This window comes from Chrysemys picta, chromosome 2 (genome assembly GCF_011386835.1).
Source record: "Chrysemys picta bellii isolate R12L10 chromosome 2, ASM1138683v2, whole genome shotgun sequence".
NCBI classification, from domain to species: Eukaryota; Metazoa; Chordata; order Testudines; family Emydidae; genus Chrysemys; species Chrysemys picta.
Genome location: NC_088792.1, coordinates 170,843,836 through 170,861,081, shown reverse-complemented (window position 1 = coordinate 170,861,081; position 17,246 = coordinate 170,843,836). Strand labels below are relative to the sequence as shown.

General features: G+C 45.8%; 2 protein-coding genes across 11 annotated transcripts in view; one reads left to right on the top strand and one right to left on the bottom strand.

Moving 5' to 3' along the window:
- MYLK4 (myosin light chain kinase family member 4) overlaps nucleotides 1-17,246 on the bottom strand; it is a 125,704-nt gene that overhangs the window by 101,660 nt on the left and 6,798 nt on the right. For 3 of the 9 annotated variants that reach the window (XM_065584871.1, XM_042860591.2, XM_065584876.1), the window contains exons 1-2: nucleotides 11,321-11,461; nucleotides 1,923-2,181 (exon numbers count right to left, since the gene is read on the bottom strand). In XM_065584871.1, the coding sequence (XP_065440943.1) occupies nucleotides 1,923-2,063 (141 nt within the window). In that variant the 5' untranslated portion in view covers nucleotides 2,064-2,181; nucleotides 11,321-11,461. Of the gene's footprint in view, nucleotides 1-1,922; nucleotides 2,182-11,154; nucleotides 11,301-11,320; nucleotides 11,462-17,246 lie in introns of those variants that run through there. The other 6 variants (XM_065584869.1, XM_065584870.1, XM_065584874.1 and 3 more) reach the window with 4 other exon arrangements.
- The window catches only part of WRNIP1 (WRN helicase interacting protein 1), a 30,937-nt gene continuing 25,102 nt past the window's right edge, over nucleotides 11,412-17,246 (top strand). For both annotated transcript variants that reach the window (XM_065584877.1, XM_008165372.4), the window contains exon 1: nucleotides 11,412-11,993. In XM_065584877.1, the coding sequence (XP_065440949.1) occupies nucleotides 11,412-11,993 (582 nt within the window). The remainder of the gene's footprint in view (nucleotides 11,994-17,246) is intronic.

Sequence of the window (17,246 nt, the reverse complement as noted above, 5' to 3'; positions counted from 1 at the left end):
TTTTTGACACTCACACTCACAGGCCACTAGGAAGGAAAGAGTGCTTAGCAATGACAGTGGCCACCCAGTTAATTAAAGCAAGTTCTTTAGTTCCAAGTTATTGTAACAATCTTGGCAAATAGTTTTACCCTTGAGCAATATTTTACTTGTATTGCCTGGGCAATTTGTAAAATATATATATATATTACCAGCAACAAACTTAAAATGCCAATTTAGAATGGACAACCTGCTTGCAATAAACTGAGGATGCTAGACTGTAGTACTGGCAATCAGTTCATCCTGCCCTCCTGTTCCTGCCTGCTATATTTTTGTTACATGGCTGTGGATTGAAATGAATGAGAATCTTCAGAACAACAGGAAATCTCTTCATTCCAAATCCCTGCACATAAGAATGTTGCAACAGGCAGAAAGAATGGACAGGATGGGGTGCATGTCAACAATACTGGTTTCTGCTTCCGCACTCCAGCCAGGGCCAGCTTTAGGAACTGCAGGGTCCGATTCGAATACCCGACGGCAGTCCGGGTCTTCGGCAGCACTTCGGCGGCGGGGGGTCCTTTACTTGCTCCAGGTCTTCCGCGGCACTGAAGGACCCCCGCCGCGGAAGTGCCACCGAAGACCCGGACCGCTGCTGGGTGAGTAAAAAATTAAAAAGGTGCCTAAGGCGCAGGGCCCTCTTAGGCGCGGGGCCCGATTCCGGGGAATCGGCCTAAAGCCGGCCCTGACTCCAGCCCAATAATTGTGACTTTAATACTGACACAACCCTCATTTTGGGGAGTTAGTAGATTCCCCTCCGCCCTCACACGAAAACTAAACAAAAAAACAACAACCCACCACCCAGAAAATAGCCTTTTAGTCATGGGGACTAGTAGCTTTGACAATGCTGTTTTACTATAACGTTTGAATCCTATGTAGAGATCCAGAAATGTGTCAGAAGAGTCTTGATTTTACCTTGAAATTGACTGGAAATGCATTTTACACATATGATAGGGTTTTTTTGTAATACATATATTATTTTCTTTTTAAAAATGACTAACAACAGTAGCAGCACATTTAATAATAAAATAATTATTTCCCCCAAATATATCATGATGAAAATAATGATTAAAATAATTAAAAAACTAAATTTCTTGGTGTTTGAATATAGAAGCAAAATATCTCAGAATAACTTTAAAATTAAACAAATGCCTATAGCCTTTGAATATCTGAATATTACATTTCCCTGAACTCTACTCTCACACATTAAAAACTAAAATGTATGTAATATTTCACAAACTGGTGTGTAAACAAATAATTTCTCACTGCACTGGTTCTAAGTACTGCTCCCTAACTATTGTCTGAATAGTCACAGGTCAGTGGAGTCAGTAGCTTCTCTGGCTTTTCTCCTTAGTACAATTTAATGATGTCAGGAAATATTTTATTCTTTCAAACAACCTGAAAGGAGAATTTAGCTGAACATGGAACCATCTTTCTACACAAAACCTGTACGCTGTGGGCCTGCTTCTGCTCCTGTGGAAGTCAATAAGCTCCCACCAACTTCAATCATGCAGGATCACCACCTATTGTTGAGCTTTAACTAAGTGGCATGGAAAGATGTACATATTTTTCAAAAAATTATTCCAGAATTTTCTAACTTGGGAATCTGCTAAACTAAATCCACATTTAAATAAGCAGCCTGCTTTTTCAGAGGTGCTGAATTCTCACAACTTCCATGAGTCTTCTGAAAATCAGGCAATGTGCCTAAATACAGATTTAATTGCCTAAACTTTAGGCACCCAAGTTCAAAAATCTCTCAAAACTACAGTAACTGCATTATATTTTAATGGAAAATATGAAAAATAGCATGGCAAGTGAAATTTCACTGTACTAAGCTATACATATGTGGGAAGCAGAGGAGGGAGTGTAATATCTCTGTAGTTGGTTACCTCTTTATCTTCTGTGCCAGGCTCTGGTTCACTGATTCTTTCTTCCCAAAAGCTTCTCACCCTCTCCACCTTTTCCAAACACTGAAAAAAAGCCACTTTGCCTAGTTTGGTACTGCTGTACTGTGTATTGATTTCTTCCATCCTGTTAATCTTAAATAGCTTTGTGTCGTACCCAATAAGGTTACCATCTTGATCTCTCTCCAGCTTGGTTTCATAAATCAGTGAATACTCACGATGTTTGACATCTTCCTTTTCTTGTCTGTAATGAGGAGAAACAAATGAAACATTAACATGACTCTTGCATTTTTAGTTTAGAAACAAGTCAAATGTGCAATACAAATGTTATACTTTTTTCCTCTTAAAATCTGTGGGGGTATTTTTTTGTAGCTATAACTAGCTAGGCTCAAAAAAGAAACATATTGCTGACATTAGTAACCTTTGCCTGTCTTAGGATACGTCTATACTACCCGCCAGATTGGCGGGTAGTGTTCGATGTATCAGGGATTGATTTATCACGTCTCATCTAGACGCAATAAATCAATCCCCGAATCGATGCCCTTATTCCACCTCGCCAAGAGGAGTAAGTGGATTCGACAGGGGAGCCGCGGCGGTCGACTCGCCGCCGTGAGGACGGCCAGGTAAATCGAACTAAGATACTTCGACTTCAGCTACGCAAATAGCATAGCTGAAGTTGCGTATCTTAATTCAAAACAACCCCCTCCCCACAGTGTAGCCCAGGCCTTAGATATCATTACTAGTTTTTTAGTGACTTAGGAACCTAAAGGCTTGATTTCACAGGGAAATTGACTAGAATAGCTATTGCAGATTAAGCTATTCTGCAATAGCTATTCCAAAGCGCACTAATTTTTCTGGAATAAAGTGACTTTTATTCTAGAATAATATCCACACAGGGAGCTATGCTGGTCAACTTCCCTGTGTAGACAAGCTCTAAATTCCATTTTCACATCTGTATAAAAATGTGTTGCACTCACACATTGAAAAAATGTCTCGCAGTACTACAGATTTTGATGGGGAGCAATGGAATCTAACATTTCAGTAGTAAAGGAAAGGGACTTTCAATTTATTTTAGACCTAAAATCTAAAGTGAATAAAATGTTTGAATTATTTTTGTAAGCCTTGTCTAGTAGTGATGTAAATCCAAATACAACAGCATTGTGCTAGCTCATGAGCACAGGAAAGCTGAAACAGACCAATCCAGTTGCATTGTTTATTGCTTGCATTTTGCTCAACCTGGACAAACACCATAAATTATACAAAGTAAATTAGAATTTAATTATTCTTTCACTGTTATTAGTAACATAGATAAATAATTTTGTATAATATAGGATTACGTAAGTAATTAAATATGTGATTTTCATCTGGGCACTTTCCCTTTAAATAGAAAAATTATTTGTCAGCATTTAAACTAGGCTGTGTTAGGTCAGCATATCTTCCAGTTGACCTTGCCCCACCCATTCCTGGAACAGTGCCTTGTTGCTGTGTTGTGACCCCCCACTGCAGGAAAGCGATTCTTGGAGCCTTTTTCCTCTGCAAACAGTGGCGAGGCTAACAGAGGGAGTTTGACTGGGATCTGTCCGAGAGGAGCAGGGCCATCCCTAGCTATTCTGGGGCCCTACACAGCCCCCCTGTGGGGTGTGGGGGGGGCCCCAGGCCTCTGCGGGGGTGTGGGGGGCTGGCTTGGGGGGCAGGAGGGAACCACCCCCCAGCACTCACCAGTGGCATGGCTGGGGTTGGGTCTCTGCACCTCTCAGGGGAGTGAGGGCGGGGCTGGGGTGGAGTAGGGGCGGGAAGAGGCAGGGCTGGGGCGGGGAAGGGGTGAGGGCTTTGGTGAAGGGGTGGAGTGGAGGCGTGGCTGGGGCGGGAAGAGGCAGGACTGGGGCGAAGCAGAGGTGGGGGCCATGGGGAAGAGCCAGAGCAGGGGCTGGAGCAGTACGCAGCTGCGCAGGGCACCAGGAAATTTGGTGCCTCAAGTTTCCTGGTGCCCTAGGCAGCTGCGTACTTTGCATATGGGTAAGGATGGCCCTGTAGAGGAGGTACATTAAGTGCTGCATTGGGGGGCTGTGTTGGTGAGTATCTGAGTGTCTGTTGCGGGGACAGTTTGTCTGTGTGCTTGATTGTTTGAAAAGTGTGAATTGGGAGTGCTTTGTTCCAGGTGAGCCTTGAGTGGGCCTGATTGTTATAAAAAGGCAGCCAGTTGCGAACCAGCAGAGAGGCAAACAGAGGGATTTTGACTGGGAGTTCACCTGGGGAGAGCTCACTGAGGCTTTCATCTTGCAGGCTTCTCTGAGTTGTTACTGCAACAGCTGAGGAAGCTCTTAGAAGGAAGGTAATATGGATGGTGAGCGATCAGCTGTTGTGACCTGAACAGGATGTGCCATGTTTGTCTTTCTTCCACAGGACAGAAGCGACTTTGTCTGTACAAAGTGCAAGCTGGTCTCCATATTGGAAGAGAAGGTTCAAGGTCTGGAGAAACAAGTATCAACTCTGCGTTGCATAAGAGAAAATGAAGATTTCCTAGACAGATGTCAGGATATGCTTCTATGGGCACAACATTCTGAAGAATCAGAGCAGGCTGCGCAGTAGGGACAGAAGGACGGTGAAGAAAATTGGCAGCATGTGACCTCCAGAAGAAGAAAGAGGAGCATCCATGTACCAGCAATGCAGATATAGGTGAGCAACCATTTTCATGTTCTCTCCACAGATACTAATGCGGAGAGTGGACTAGATGATACATCTGAGGGAAGGGAGCAGGAGGAGACTCCACCGATTGGAAGGCATGAGATGCACTGTCCTAGGGATGGGGGTTCCCCACGACCACCACTCCCAAGAGAAGGAGGCAGGTGGTGATGGTCGGGGACTCCCTCCTAAGAAGGACTGAGTCATCTATCTGCTGTCCCAACTGGGAAAACCGAGAAGTGTACTGCTTGCCAGGAGCTAGGATTCACAATGTGTTGGAGAGATTGCCGAGACTCATCAAGCCCTCGGATCACTATCCCTTCCTGCTTCTCCACATGGGCACCAATGATATTGCCAAGAATGACCTTGAGCGGATCACTGCAGACTACGTGGCTCTGGGAAGAAGGATAAAGGCATTTGAGGCACAAGTGGTGTTCTCATCCACCCTCCCTGTGGAAGGAAAAGGCCCAGGTAGAGACCGTTGAATCGTGGAAGTCAATGAATGCCTACGCAGGTGTTGTCAGAGAGAAGGCTTTGGATTCTTTGACCATGGGATGGTGTTCCAAGAAGAAGAATTGCTAGGCAGAGAGGGCCTCCACCTAACGAAGAGAGGGAAGAGCATCTTCGCAAACAGGCTGGCTAACCTAGTGAGGAGGTTTTTAAACTAGGTTCACCGGGGAAAGGAGACCAAAGCCCTGAGGTAAGTGGGATACCAGGAGGAAGCATGAGCAGGAGAGCGCAAGAGAGGAGGACTCCTGCTCATACTGAGAAAGCAGGACGATCAGCGAGTTATCTTAAGTGCCTATACACAAATGCAAGAAGCCTGAGAAACAAACAGGGAGAACTGGAAGTCCTGGCACAGTCAAGGAATTATTATGTGATTGGAATAACAGAGACTTGGTGGGATAACTCACATGACTGTAGTACTGTCATGGATAGATATAAACTGTTCGGGAAGGACAGGCAGGGCAGAAAAGGTGGGGGAGTTGCATTGTATGTAAGAGAGCAGTATGACTGCTCAGAGCTCCGGTATGAAACTGCAGAAAAACCTGAGAGTCTCTGGATTAAGTTTAGAAGTGAGAGCAACGAGAGTGATGTCGTGGTGGGAGTCTCCTATAGACCACCAGACCAGGGGGATGAGGTTGACAAGGCTTTCTTCAGGCAACTAACAGAAGTTACTAGATCACAGGCCCTGGTTCTCATGGGGGACTTCAATCACCCCGATATCTGCTGGGAGAGCAATACAGCAGTGCACAGACAATCCAGGAAATTTTTGGAAAGTGTAGGGGACAATTTCCTGGTGCAAGTGCTGGAGAAACCAACCAGGGGCAGAGCTCTTCTTGATCTGCTGCTCAACAAACAGGGAAGAATTAGTAGGGGAAGCAAAAGTGGATGGAAACCTGGGAGGCAGTGACCATGAGATGGTCGAGTTCAGGATCCCGACACAAGAAAGGAAGGAGAGCAGCAGAATACGGAGCCTGGACTTCAGAAAAGCAGACTTTGACTCCCTCAGGGAACTGATGGGCAGGATCCCCTGGGAGAATAACATGAGGGGGAAAGGAGAGCTGGCTGTATTTTAAAGAATCCTTATTGAGGTTGCAGGAACAAACCATCCCGATGTGTAGAAAGAATAGTAAATATGGCAGGTGACCAGCTTGGCTTAACAGTGAAATCCTTGCTGATCTTAAACACAAAAAAGCTTACAAGAAGTGGAAGCTTGGACAAATGACCAGGGAGGAGTATAAAAATATTGCTCAGGTATGTTAGCAACAAGAAGAAAGTCAAGGAAAGTGTGGGCCCCTTACTGAATGTGGGAGGCAAACTAGTGACAGGGAAAGTGGAAAAAGCTAACGTACTCAATGCTTTTTTTCCTCTGTCTTCACAAAGAAGGTCAGCTCCCAGACTACTGCACTGGGCAGCACAGAATAGGGAGGAGGTGACCAGCCCTCTGTGGAGAAAGAAGTGGTTCAGAACTATTTAGAAAAGCTGGACAAGCACAAGTCCATGGGGCCAGATGCACTGCATCCGAGGGTGCTAAAGGAGTTGGTGGATGTGATTGCAGAGCCATTGGCCATTATCTTTGAAAACTCATGGCAATCAGGGGAGGTCCCGAATGACTGCAAAAAGGCTAATGTAGTGACCATCTTTAAAAAAGGAAAGGAGGAGGATCTGGGGAACTACAGGCCAGTCAGCCTCACCTCAGTCCCTGGAAAAATCATGGAGCAGGTCCTCAAGGAATCAATTTTGAAGCACTTTGAGGAGAGGAAAGTGATCAGGAACAGTCAGCATGGATTCACCAAGGGCAAGTCATGCCTGACTAATCTACTTTTATGATGAGATAACTGGCTCTGTGGATGAGGGAAAGCAGTGGATGCGTTATTCCTTGACTTTAGCAAAGCTTTTGATACGGTCTCCCACAGTATTCTTGCCAGCAACTTAAAGAAGTATGGGTTGGATGAATGGACTATAAGGTGGATAGAAAGCTGGCTAGATCATCGGGCTCAACGGGTAGTGGTCAATGGCTCCATGTCTAGTTGGCAGCTGGTATCAAGCGGAGTGCCCCAAGGTTCAGTCCTGGGGCTGGTTTTGTTCAATATCTTCATTAATGATCTGGAGGATGGCGTGGATTGCACCCTCAGCAAGTTTGCAGATGACACTAAACTGGGAGGAGTGGTAGATATGCTGGAGGGTAGGGACAGGATACAGAGGGACCTAGACAAATTAGAGGATTTGGGCCAAAAGAAATCTCATGAGGTTCAACAAGGGGAAGTGCAGAGTCCTGCACTTAGGACGGAAGAATCCCATGCACTACTACAGACTAGGGACTGAGTGGCTAGGCAGCAGTTCTGCAGAAAAGGACCTAGAGGTTACAGTGGACGAGAAGCTGGATATGAGTCAACAGTGTGCCCTTGTTGCCAAGAAGGCTAATGGCATTTTGGGCTGTATAAGTAGCAGCATTGCCAGCAGATTGAGGGACGTGATCATTCCCCTCTATTCGGCATTGGTGAGGCTTCATCTAGAGTACTGGGTCCAGTTTTGGGCCCCATACTACAAGAAGGATGTGAAAAAACTGGAAAGAGTCCAGCGGAGGGCAACAAAAATTATTAGGAGGCTGGAGCACATGACTTATGAGGCGAGGCTGAGGGAACTGGGATTATTTAGTCTGCAGAAGAGAAGAATGAGGGGGAATTTGACAAAGCCCTGGCTGGGATGATTTAGTGGGGAATTGGTCCTGCTTTGAGCAGGAGGTTGGACTAGATGACCTCTGAGGTCCCTTCCAACCCTGATATTCTATCATTAGCTACTTCAGCTGGTATATTCCAGAACTGAATTTAACCCACAAAATATTTTGAAGATCTCTTTAAGCAAGTGTGTGAAGAAAAATATTTAAAAGCTGTTAGACAAACGACAGGCTGTAATCCAGGTAAAAATAATCCCATAGTTCCCATTACTCAGACACTCTGAAATGCTTTTGGACTACACAGCTGCAAAGAGTGCTTCCTACTGTGAGAGAGAAGTACCCCAATGGCAATAGAAAGCCTATGTAGGCTCTCTGTAATCACTTAAAGACCACATCCTTCCCCAGCTCATGATCACCAAATGTGGCAATATGTCTCATGAGAGTGACATGTCCTAATGAAAAGGGCACATTTTTCCCTAGATGACTGATGTTCAATCAGCTGGGGAAAATGTTAAAGGGGTGACAAGCCTAAAGATGCTGTGATCCTCCTGGCTCATGGCTGTGTTTTAGAATCATAGGACTGGAAGGGACCTTGAGAGGTCATCTACTCCAGTCCCCTGCACGCATGGCAGGACTAAGTATTATCTAGACTATTCCTGACAGGTATTTGTCTAACCTGCTCTTAAAAATATACTGCTTCCCCCATTCACAAGGCTTGTTATCCTGTCAAAGAAAGCTATCAGGACTGTTATTCATCGCCTCATTATCTTCTAGATGTTTTCAAATTGATAGCTTAATTTGCTCCACTATCTTTCCTGGTACAGAGAGGCAGGTAGCAAGGAAAGTTAAGAAGAGGGGGGCCCACTGCCCACATGTTACTTCACTCCTCTCCATTATTATCTTAACACTTTCCTAAAACAACATGGCAAACAAGGGAAGGCTTCCAGGGTTCAAACAATTATGGAATTCAACAGCAGTGAGTGACCACCCCTACAACACTGATAAATAGATAGCAAAGCACCCCCAGCACTTTTTGGTAATCTGACGAAGCAGAAACCTGTGAGACTGGGCCTAGAGCCATCTGTTACCACAGAAACAGGATTAATATGCCCTAAATCTACCTTGTAACTCTGTGGGCTGGGCTGTGTTGGTGAGAAGGGAGAAGATGGACCTAAGTGTTGTGGAGCATGGCTCTCCAACTCATTCCTGAGGGGCTTTTCCTTTCAGTCTTCTTCAGTAGGCCAGCATTCCTCTTTGGCCAGGATCGTTTACCTCAGAGCTAACATTTGCTGTCTTCTTGGGCATACAAAGGCCTAAAGGCCACAGATATTTTCAACTGCACAGAGCCACAGATGCTCACATGATTATGTGGGAGAGGGGCATGTACACCTCTACCCCAATATAATGCGACCCGATATAACACGAATTCGGATATAACGCGGTAAAGCAGCGCTCCAGGGGGGCGGTGCTGCGCGCTCCGGTGGATCAAAGCACGTTCGATATAACGCGGTTTCACCTATAACGCAGTAAGATTTTTTGGTTCCCAAGGACAGCGTTATATCGGGGGTAGAGGTGTATAATGTTATCTCTATCATTTGCATAATAGCAACATATCCATAACCCAAGTGAAATAAGGTAGTTTAGAGCTGGACAGGAATATAATATAGAGGCACTGCTAAGAAAATGTATACGCTTTTTCTTTCTCAGTCTGTTTCTTTAGATTGTAAGCTCTTAAACTAGGACTTGCTTTACTCCATATTCTGTAATGTGCCTTCCAAACTTTTGGGCACTGTATTAATAATAATCTATAAGCCTTCATCAGGAGTTCAAAACAAAACTTCATCTGTTACCTTTTCTACATACTAGTATTTTGCCAGACACTTGCAAGATTGAAGTCAGAAGACAGATACTATTACATAGTAGCCAGACTTGTTTACATTTCAGTACCCCAGCACAGTACATCTTTAACATTAGACTGACCTGGAAATTTACAAGATAGGAACAGTTATATAATAATGAATAATTAAAACTAAATCTATAATAGGAGGAAAAAACAATATAACCTGGAAAGATTTTCCATTAGGTCAACTTTAGGTGATGGACTACAATGCTAACTGTACTAGTTATTATACTTTCCTATCTAGTTAAACCTATGCTATGTTTTGTACAATGTAGGATAATGGGAAGACTTTTTTAAAAAACTAACAACATTTCTGACTCTTCTTGGGGGGAAAAACAAACGTCCAGGTAATTTGATAAATGGCCTGTGAATCTAAAAAAAAGCAAACACACAGGGCCCAATTCTGATTTCACTTACACGAGTGTGAAATCAGAGAAACTCTATGAAGTTACACTTCAAGATTTGCCTGCAGGAGTCAGGATTCATTTTTAAAATGTCTGAAGTGTGCAGCTGGAACTCAAACTTTTGGTGAATTTCAATGTTGATATTATACATCTCAGGGATGTTTAATAAAGTTCATGATTTTTCACTGTTTGAAGCTGAGGTATGATAGTGAGTTTTATTGGTACAGGTATTAGTGGTAACAATGGTTATTGCTCAGAAGTGCATAGCATAATGAAAGAAAGGAAAGAGTGGAGATTAAAAAAAAGTGAGACGGCTTGCATGTGCAAAGTTAAGCATGTGCACTTGTACAGATCAGGGCCTAAATCTGAGACAAATTATTACTAGAAATATTTCAATATGTGACAGTTTAAAAGACTGAGCTCTTTAAAAAAAGGAACAAAAGAATTTTTTAAGGATTCTGCTTACTAATTTTTCAAAATACTACTGAGTAGCATTAGGGACGGGCACCAGAAGCAACCCCACATAAAATAATCTGGAATAAAAATATGTTTGAATACATTCAAATAATATGGATTTTCAGATGCAACCCAACAATTCTTAAGACCCAGCAAAAAACCCCATCCTTGTTATAAAACTCTGGGCCATATTCCCTTGGGGGAAGCCACGTGTGTTGTACCAGGGACACCTCTGACCCATGGCCCAGCCCTGAAGAAGACTAAGAGCTCTATGCAGCTAGAAAACCAATCTCTTTCACCAGCAAATATGTGAAAGGACACAGAGAAAGCCATAGGTGCTGGAACTAGGGGTGCTGCCCCACCTCCCTGGCTTGAAGTGGTTTCCATTATATATAGGGCTTACAGTTTGGTTCAATGGCTCTCAGCACCCCCAATCCCCACTATACAAATTGTTACCGCATCCCTGCAGAGACGAGGCCCTCCGTGCAATAAATTTGCTAGGGAGTAGGTCTAAATAAATCGGGGAGAGAGGAGAATGTTAGTTACAACTTTCTGTGTCTCCTTTAGAGCAGGAAATAAGCGAAGCTAACACACCTCCCCCCGCACAGCCGCAGGACTACACCTCCCGAAGGTCTACACGCTGCGGCAACCTACAGGAGGAGGACACGGGCTGGTCACTTTCGTTTCCCGCGTGCGGGGCAGCGGCTGGGGGTGGAGGAAGGAATCTGCCTGCAACTTTGAGCGAGGGGGGAGCATTTACCAGCTTCTAGCAAGAGAGGCCGCCTGTGGGTGGGGCCGGGGGAGACGGCTGCAGTAGCTGTTGCTCCGGCCCGAGCGGAGAGCCCAGGGGCATGGAGGGGGCCGGGGTGCAGCAGGACGCGCCGCTGGTGCGCTGCCCCGTGTGCCTGTGGGAGCTGCCCGCCGCGCACATCAACTCGCATCTGGACGGGTGCTTGCAGGACGCGGGGAGGGGCGGCGAGCCGGAGCGGAGCCCGCAGCCCTCCAGCAAGAAAATGCGCCTCTGCGGGCCCCCGGGGGAGAGCAGCGAGGAGGAGGAGCCGGAGGACGGGAGCGGCCTCGCCGCCCCCGTGTTCCCCCTGTTCCACAAGGGCCGGGCGGCTGCAGCCACCCCGGGAACTCCGGGCGGGGCCGCGGGGGCTCACAGGGGAGCTCCTGCTGCTGCTGCAGCCCGAGGCCAGGAGCGAGGGGCAGGGCCGGCTGCCAGCCCCGGGAGCCACGCTGCTGCCCTGAGCGGGGAGACCGTGGCCCAGAAGCTGGAGGGGAAGCCCCTGGCCGATAAGCTGCGGCCGGGCACCTTGGGGGACTACGTGGGGCAGGATCAGGTGCTGGGAGAACAGACCCTGCTGCGGTCCCTGCTGGAGGCCCACGAAATCCCCTCGCTCGTTCTCTGGGGGCCCCCTGGCTGTGGCAAGGTGAGTGGCGCCGGGGCTGCTTGAGCGGCCCAAGGGAGCCCCTGCCCGAATGTCACTAGGCCGCACAACCTCCTCCCCAGTGGTCAGCCCGTCTTCCACCGGGGCACCAGCACACTGAACCGGGCCTCACAAATCCCGGCCAACAATGAAGGCCGGGGGGACAGTTTTACCCAAACGCAGCTTCCCTCCCATCCTCTTTTCCTGCTCTGAATTTCTTTGCTCACCTGGTTAAATGAATACTGCACTAGGTAGGCAAAGTGCGGGAGGTAATATGTTTTATTGGACCAACTTCTGTTGTGAGAGAGAGAGAAGCTTTTGAGCCACACAGAGCTCTTCTTCAGGTCTCTATGGCTCCAAAACTTGTCTCTGTCCCCACCAGGGCCATCCAGAAGGGAGGGGCAAGTGGGGTAATTTGCAGGGGCCCCCACGAGAGTTTTTTAGGGCCCCTGGAGCGGGGTCCTTCACTTGCTCCAGGGGCCCCGGAAACCTCTCGTGGGGCCCAGGCCCCCGAAGCTTCTTCCGCTCCGGGTCTTTTGCTGCGGGGGGTCCTTCCGCCCCGGGACCCGCTGCCAAAGCGCTGGGTCTTCGGTGGCAATTCGGCAGCGGGGGCCCCCCGCTGCTGAAGACCCCAGGCCCCCTGAATCCTCTGGGCGGCCCTGGTCCTCACCACAGAAGTTGGTCTAATAAAAGATATGGTCACCCCCACCTTGTCCCTCTAATATGCTGGGATGGACAGGGCTGCAACTGCACGAGTGACAGTTCCTTGCAGTCCAGCGCCTCCAGGTATTCTAATTGTTCTATGCATTTCCTTAGGGCTCAGTGCTGCCTTCAGTACCATGCATAGGCACTGACTCTGTGGTGGGCAGGGCCGGCTCCAGGCACCAGCCCACCAAGCTTGTGCTTGGGGCGGCACCAGGAGGGGGGCAGCGCGGCGCTCCGGCTCTGGCCGCTGGGGAAAGCGGGGCCGCGACTGGGCTCGCCGCCCTCCCCCCCGGCGCTCTGCCCGCCGGGGAGCGCGGAGCCCTGGCCGGGCTCTCCGCCCTCCCCCCGGGGCTCCGGCCGCCAGCAGAGCTGCGGCAGACTCGCCGCCCTCCCCCCAGCGCTCCGGCTGGTTGGGGAGAGCGGGCCCGCGGCCGGGCTCGGCGCCCTCCCCTGCCATGCTGGGGGTGGGGGGCGGGCGGCGGGAGGCTTTTTTGCCTGGGGTGGCAAAAAAGCCAGAGCTGGCCCTGGTGGTGGGTGCTCCAGGGCTGGAGCAACCACCAGGAAAAATTAGTGGCTGCTCTGCACCCACCGGCAGCCAAGCTCCCCTCACCTCCTGCCCCACCTCCTCCTCCCCTGTGAGCACACCGTGTCCCTGCTCCTCCGCCTGCCTCCCAGCGTTTCCCACCTGGCTGCCGCCAAACAGCTGTTTGGCAGCATTAGCATGCTCTGGGAGGAGCAAGAACATGGCACGCTCAGGGGAGGAGGCAGGGAATTTGGGGAAGGAGTTGGAATATTGGCAGGAAGGGGGTGGAGTTGGGGCGGGGACTTTGGGGGAGGGGTTGGAATGGGGCAGGGTGGGGCCTCATGGAAGGAGTGGAGTGGGGGCAGGGGCAAAGGGGGAGGTTGGTGTCTATGGTGCCATGGGACAGTGCTTACCAGGGTAATTACATGGCCTTCCCTGGAACTACTGGTGGTAATAAGCAGGACACCTAACAGTGTCTCTGTTTCTGGTCCTGGTAGAAGTTGGCTTTGTTTAGCTTTTGTAAGGTGCTGAGCTGTATGCTGCCAATGCTCAACCAATAATAACCAACAATATATTCCCTCACCTCAAAAAGTCTGCTAATAGATCAATTATTTGCTTCTAATTCATAGATTCCAAGTCTAGAAGAGACCACTGTGATCATTAAATCTGACCTCCTGTATAACAGAGGCCATAAAACTTCCCCCAAAATAATTCCTAGAGCATATCTTTTAGAAAAAAATCCAATTTTGATTTAAAAAAATGGCAGTTATGGAGAATCCACCGTGACCTTTGGTAAATTGTTCCTATGGTTAGTTACTCCTATGGTTAAAAAATTGTGCCTTATTAAAATTTGCATCTTATAAATGTACTTATTGTGTGAATAATAATGAAGTTTCTATTAGAGATAGGATCTGAAATGCACTGTATGAATCTTGAGGGGAGAGGGTTTTTTTGGGGGGGGGCAGGATTGTTTTCTTTTGATTTTGTTCAAGCCCTTCTCTGTTTATAAGTAAATATGTATTTCTAAGTTAGTTAACTTTCAGCTTTTTCTGGTGTCACTGTTCTCTCTCTTTCTTCCTGCTTCCACACTTCTTCCATCCTTTTTATTCACTGACTGATTAATTTCAGAAAGCTACCTGAATTGTAAACATGAATATATGTCTGCAGTCCTGCAACATTTTTCTGTGCTGACACAAAGCCCCATTACCCTCAAGTTATCCCTTTTCCTTTGTGCTCATGTCTGCCTATCACCACTTCCAGAATATTGGTAGAATTCAGCTTTATCTTGATCCCTCCTCTACTAAAATCTTAAAATGTGCCTCAATCACTTCTCATTTAAACTGCTGGAAGTTTCTTTTCTTTTTTTTTTTTTTTTTTAAATGTTCTTCCTGAAATTCCTGGTCTGTAAACTTCAAGTGGTCCACACTGCTAAACCAAGATGACTCTAATGATGAGAAACAGGACTACATTGCCGTCTGTCATCTTCCTTGGCTTTTTGTCTTTGATAGACCTAAGTATATCAAATAAGAACTTAGACTAAAGAAATAATGGGGGATCTTACTGTGAGTGGATACAGTACTCTAAGAAATTAGTCTGATGGGGAAAAACCTCTTCAGAGAAGGGAAGGGAGAACCTCAGTCAGCATTCAAAATCAAAAAGACCTTAGAGAGAAAGATGATTGCTCATACCACACAGTGACTGGGCAGAGAGTGAAAGCTTTCTGTTGTTCAATGTCTGTATCTACCAATAAGCACCTCTCTAGGATTAAACATTTATTTTCTAGCTTTTAAAAATAATTTAAATTAATAAATCAATATCAGTTTACTGAGACAGTATAGCAGATAAAGGTAAAATCATTTGGCACATCATCAAAATCTTATCAAAGCTTAAAAGACCTTAAAACATCTTGAGGGGAGGGAAAAAAAGACTGCTCATCTTAAAATATTTATTTGTAACCTAAGCAATAGAAATCAAAAACTATGTTTTGCAGCAAATAACCAGATAATCTTGTATTTCCCATTTTTTTAGAAGAACACTTGCTTTTTTTTGTCCTTTGGTCTTGTCTCCAGTACAGACTTACTTGTGTTTCCTTAAGACTTTGCTCTACCGTCTTAGCCAGGTTTTTCAATGGAGAAATGTTAAGAGACACCATATGTAATTTAGCTTCAAGTGTATCAAATCTTGATTCTAAGCCCTAGATGCCAGAGAAATAGTCTCAAGTGTTTATGTGTTGAAATAGGAATAGCATCAGATACCTTAGGCTAAATTCAGAAGTGATACATAAGGTGGTGTAAGTTAGACTCCTTTAGACCTATTAACTTCTACCCAGGTCTACACTACAGCCGGGATCGACGCTCTGAGATCGATCCACCGGCGGTCAATTTAGCGGGTCTCGTAAAGACCTGCCAAATCGACTGCAGATCGCTCTCCAGTCGACCCCTGTACTCTAACCCCAACGAGAAGAGTAAGGTAAGTCAATGGGAGATTTTCTCCCGTCGACCCCCCGCAGTGTAGACCCTGACCTAAGGTACGTCAGCTACATTACTCACGTAGCTGGAGTTGCAACATTTCTGTAGGCCCCTTAATTGTCTTAAAAGTATCAGTTAAGAATTTTCCTGAATAAGCCCCATCGTTGTTTTTTCAGTCCTTTGAAATAGGGTAGCAGTCTTACATTACCCCCTTAAAACCAAAACTAGCAATATCAAGAATGCTTACCATAAATTGTAAACTTCAGAATGGGCTGTACCATCTCCTATTCATAGAAAAGCCTCAATATCCTTCTTGCTAAGAAAAGTAAGTCTTTTCAGTCCTACCAACCAGCTAAATAACAATATTAAAATACACATGAACCCCAATCATGTCATTCAACTGAAGTTGAATAATATGAGCATATATACAGTTAAGGTGTATGAGAAACACTCCATAAAGAGTCTTATTCCATTATTTTTCTTATCTTCAAAAACAAGAACAAGAAAAAGAGAGTACCCAGAGACACAGTTAATATCCACCCACTCTCAAGTCTCAAACTTTCTGTAACATTGCTGAAATTGTTTTTATCCCATCTACGTTTGGTCCCAGTTCAAGGGGATCTGTTGCTGACAATGGTAGAGAGAGAGGTGTGTGTGTGTATGTGTGTGTGCGCTAGAGAGACTAGACAAATTATGTTGAATTCAGCCCTGACTGAATTTGTATGTTGGAGGGGGTGTGGTCAAAATCGATGGGACCAAATTAATGTACCTTCAGATTGGATTGTTTTTTTAAGTTTCCCTGCTACTGAAAGGTTTGTCATTATTTCCAAAAGGGGTATAGTTTTTAAAAGCCTGCTTGCACAGTTGGGTTTGTTAAGGTCATGGATATGTTTGCAGCGTTGTCCCTCTGCTCTATTCTTTTATGAACCAAAAAGATACTGACTCTCTTGCTAACCCATCTTATTTTATTTTATTATGTATTATTTATATTTTACCCACAAGTGTGCTAGTAACTTAGGTTCTTTTATACATTTCAATAACCTTGCTCATAAAAAAATGAGCAGACAGAGCATGTAAATAGAACCTTTCAAAGAAATGCCATTGTTATCTACCAGTGGACCCTGACTGTTCAAATTAAAAAAACAAAAACAAAAAAAACCTCTTATGAATGTCTATAATGGCCCAGCTGCTTAAATCCAAGTTTGCAATTTGAGTAAGCTGTGCTGTGATTTATGATACTTTAATGTGGGGATTTAGATTTTTGCTTATCTGCCATGGGACACCCAATTTTAGTAAAGAGACAGCAAAGGGACGTCCACACCAGTAGCTCAAGCAGAGAATAACTTTGCTGTTACAAATAAGTTTTGAGTCTGCAAAATCCTGAACAATTTTGTATTTCAATGTGATAACCTTCCTTTTTTTTTTTTAAGCTTGCCGTTAGCCAGTTACCAACATTTCCCCCCCGCCATAGGTTATCTGGGACACTGTTGCCTAGAAAATTTAGGGCAGAGAGCATTTAGCCACTGTTGCTTGGGTTTGTGTGTGCAATCCTATGCTACA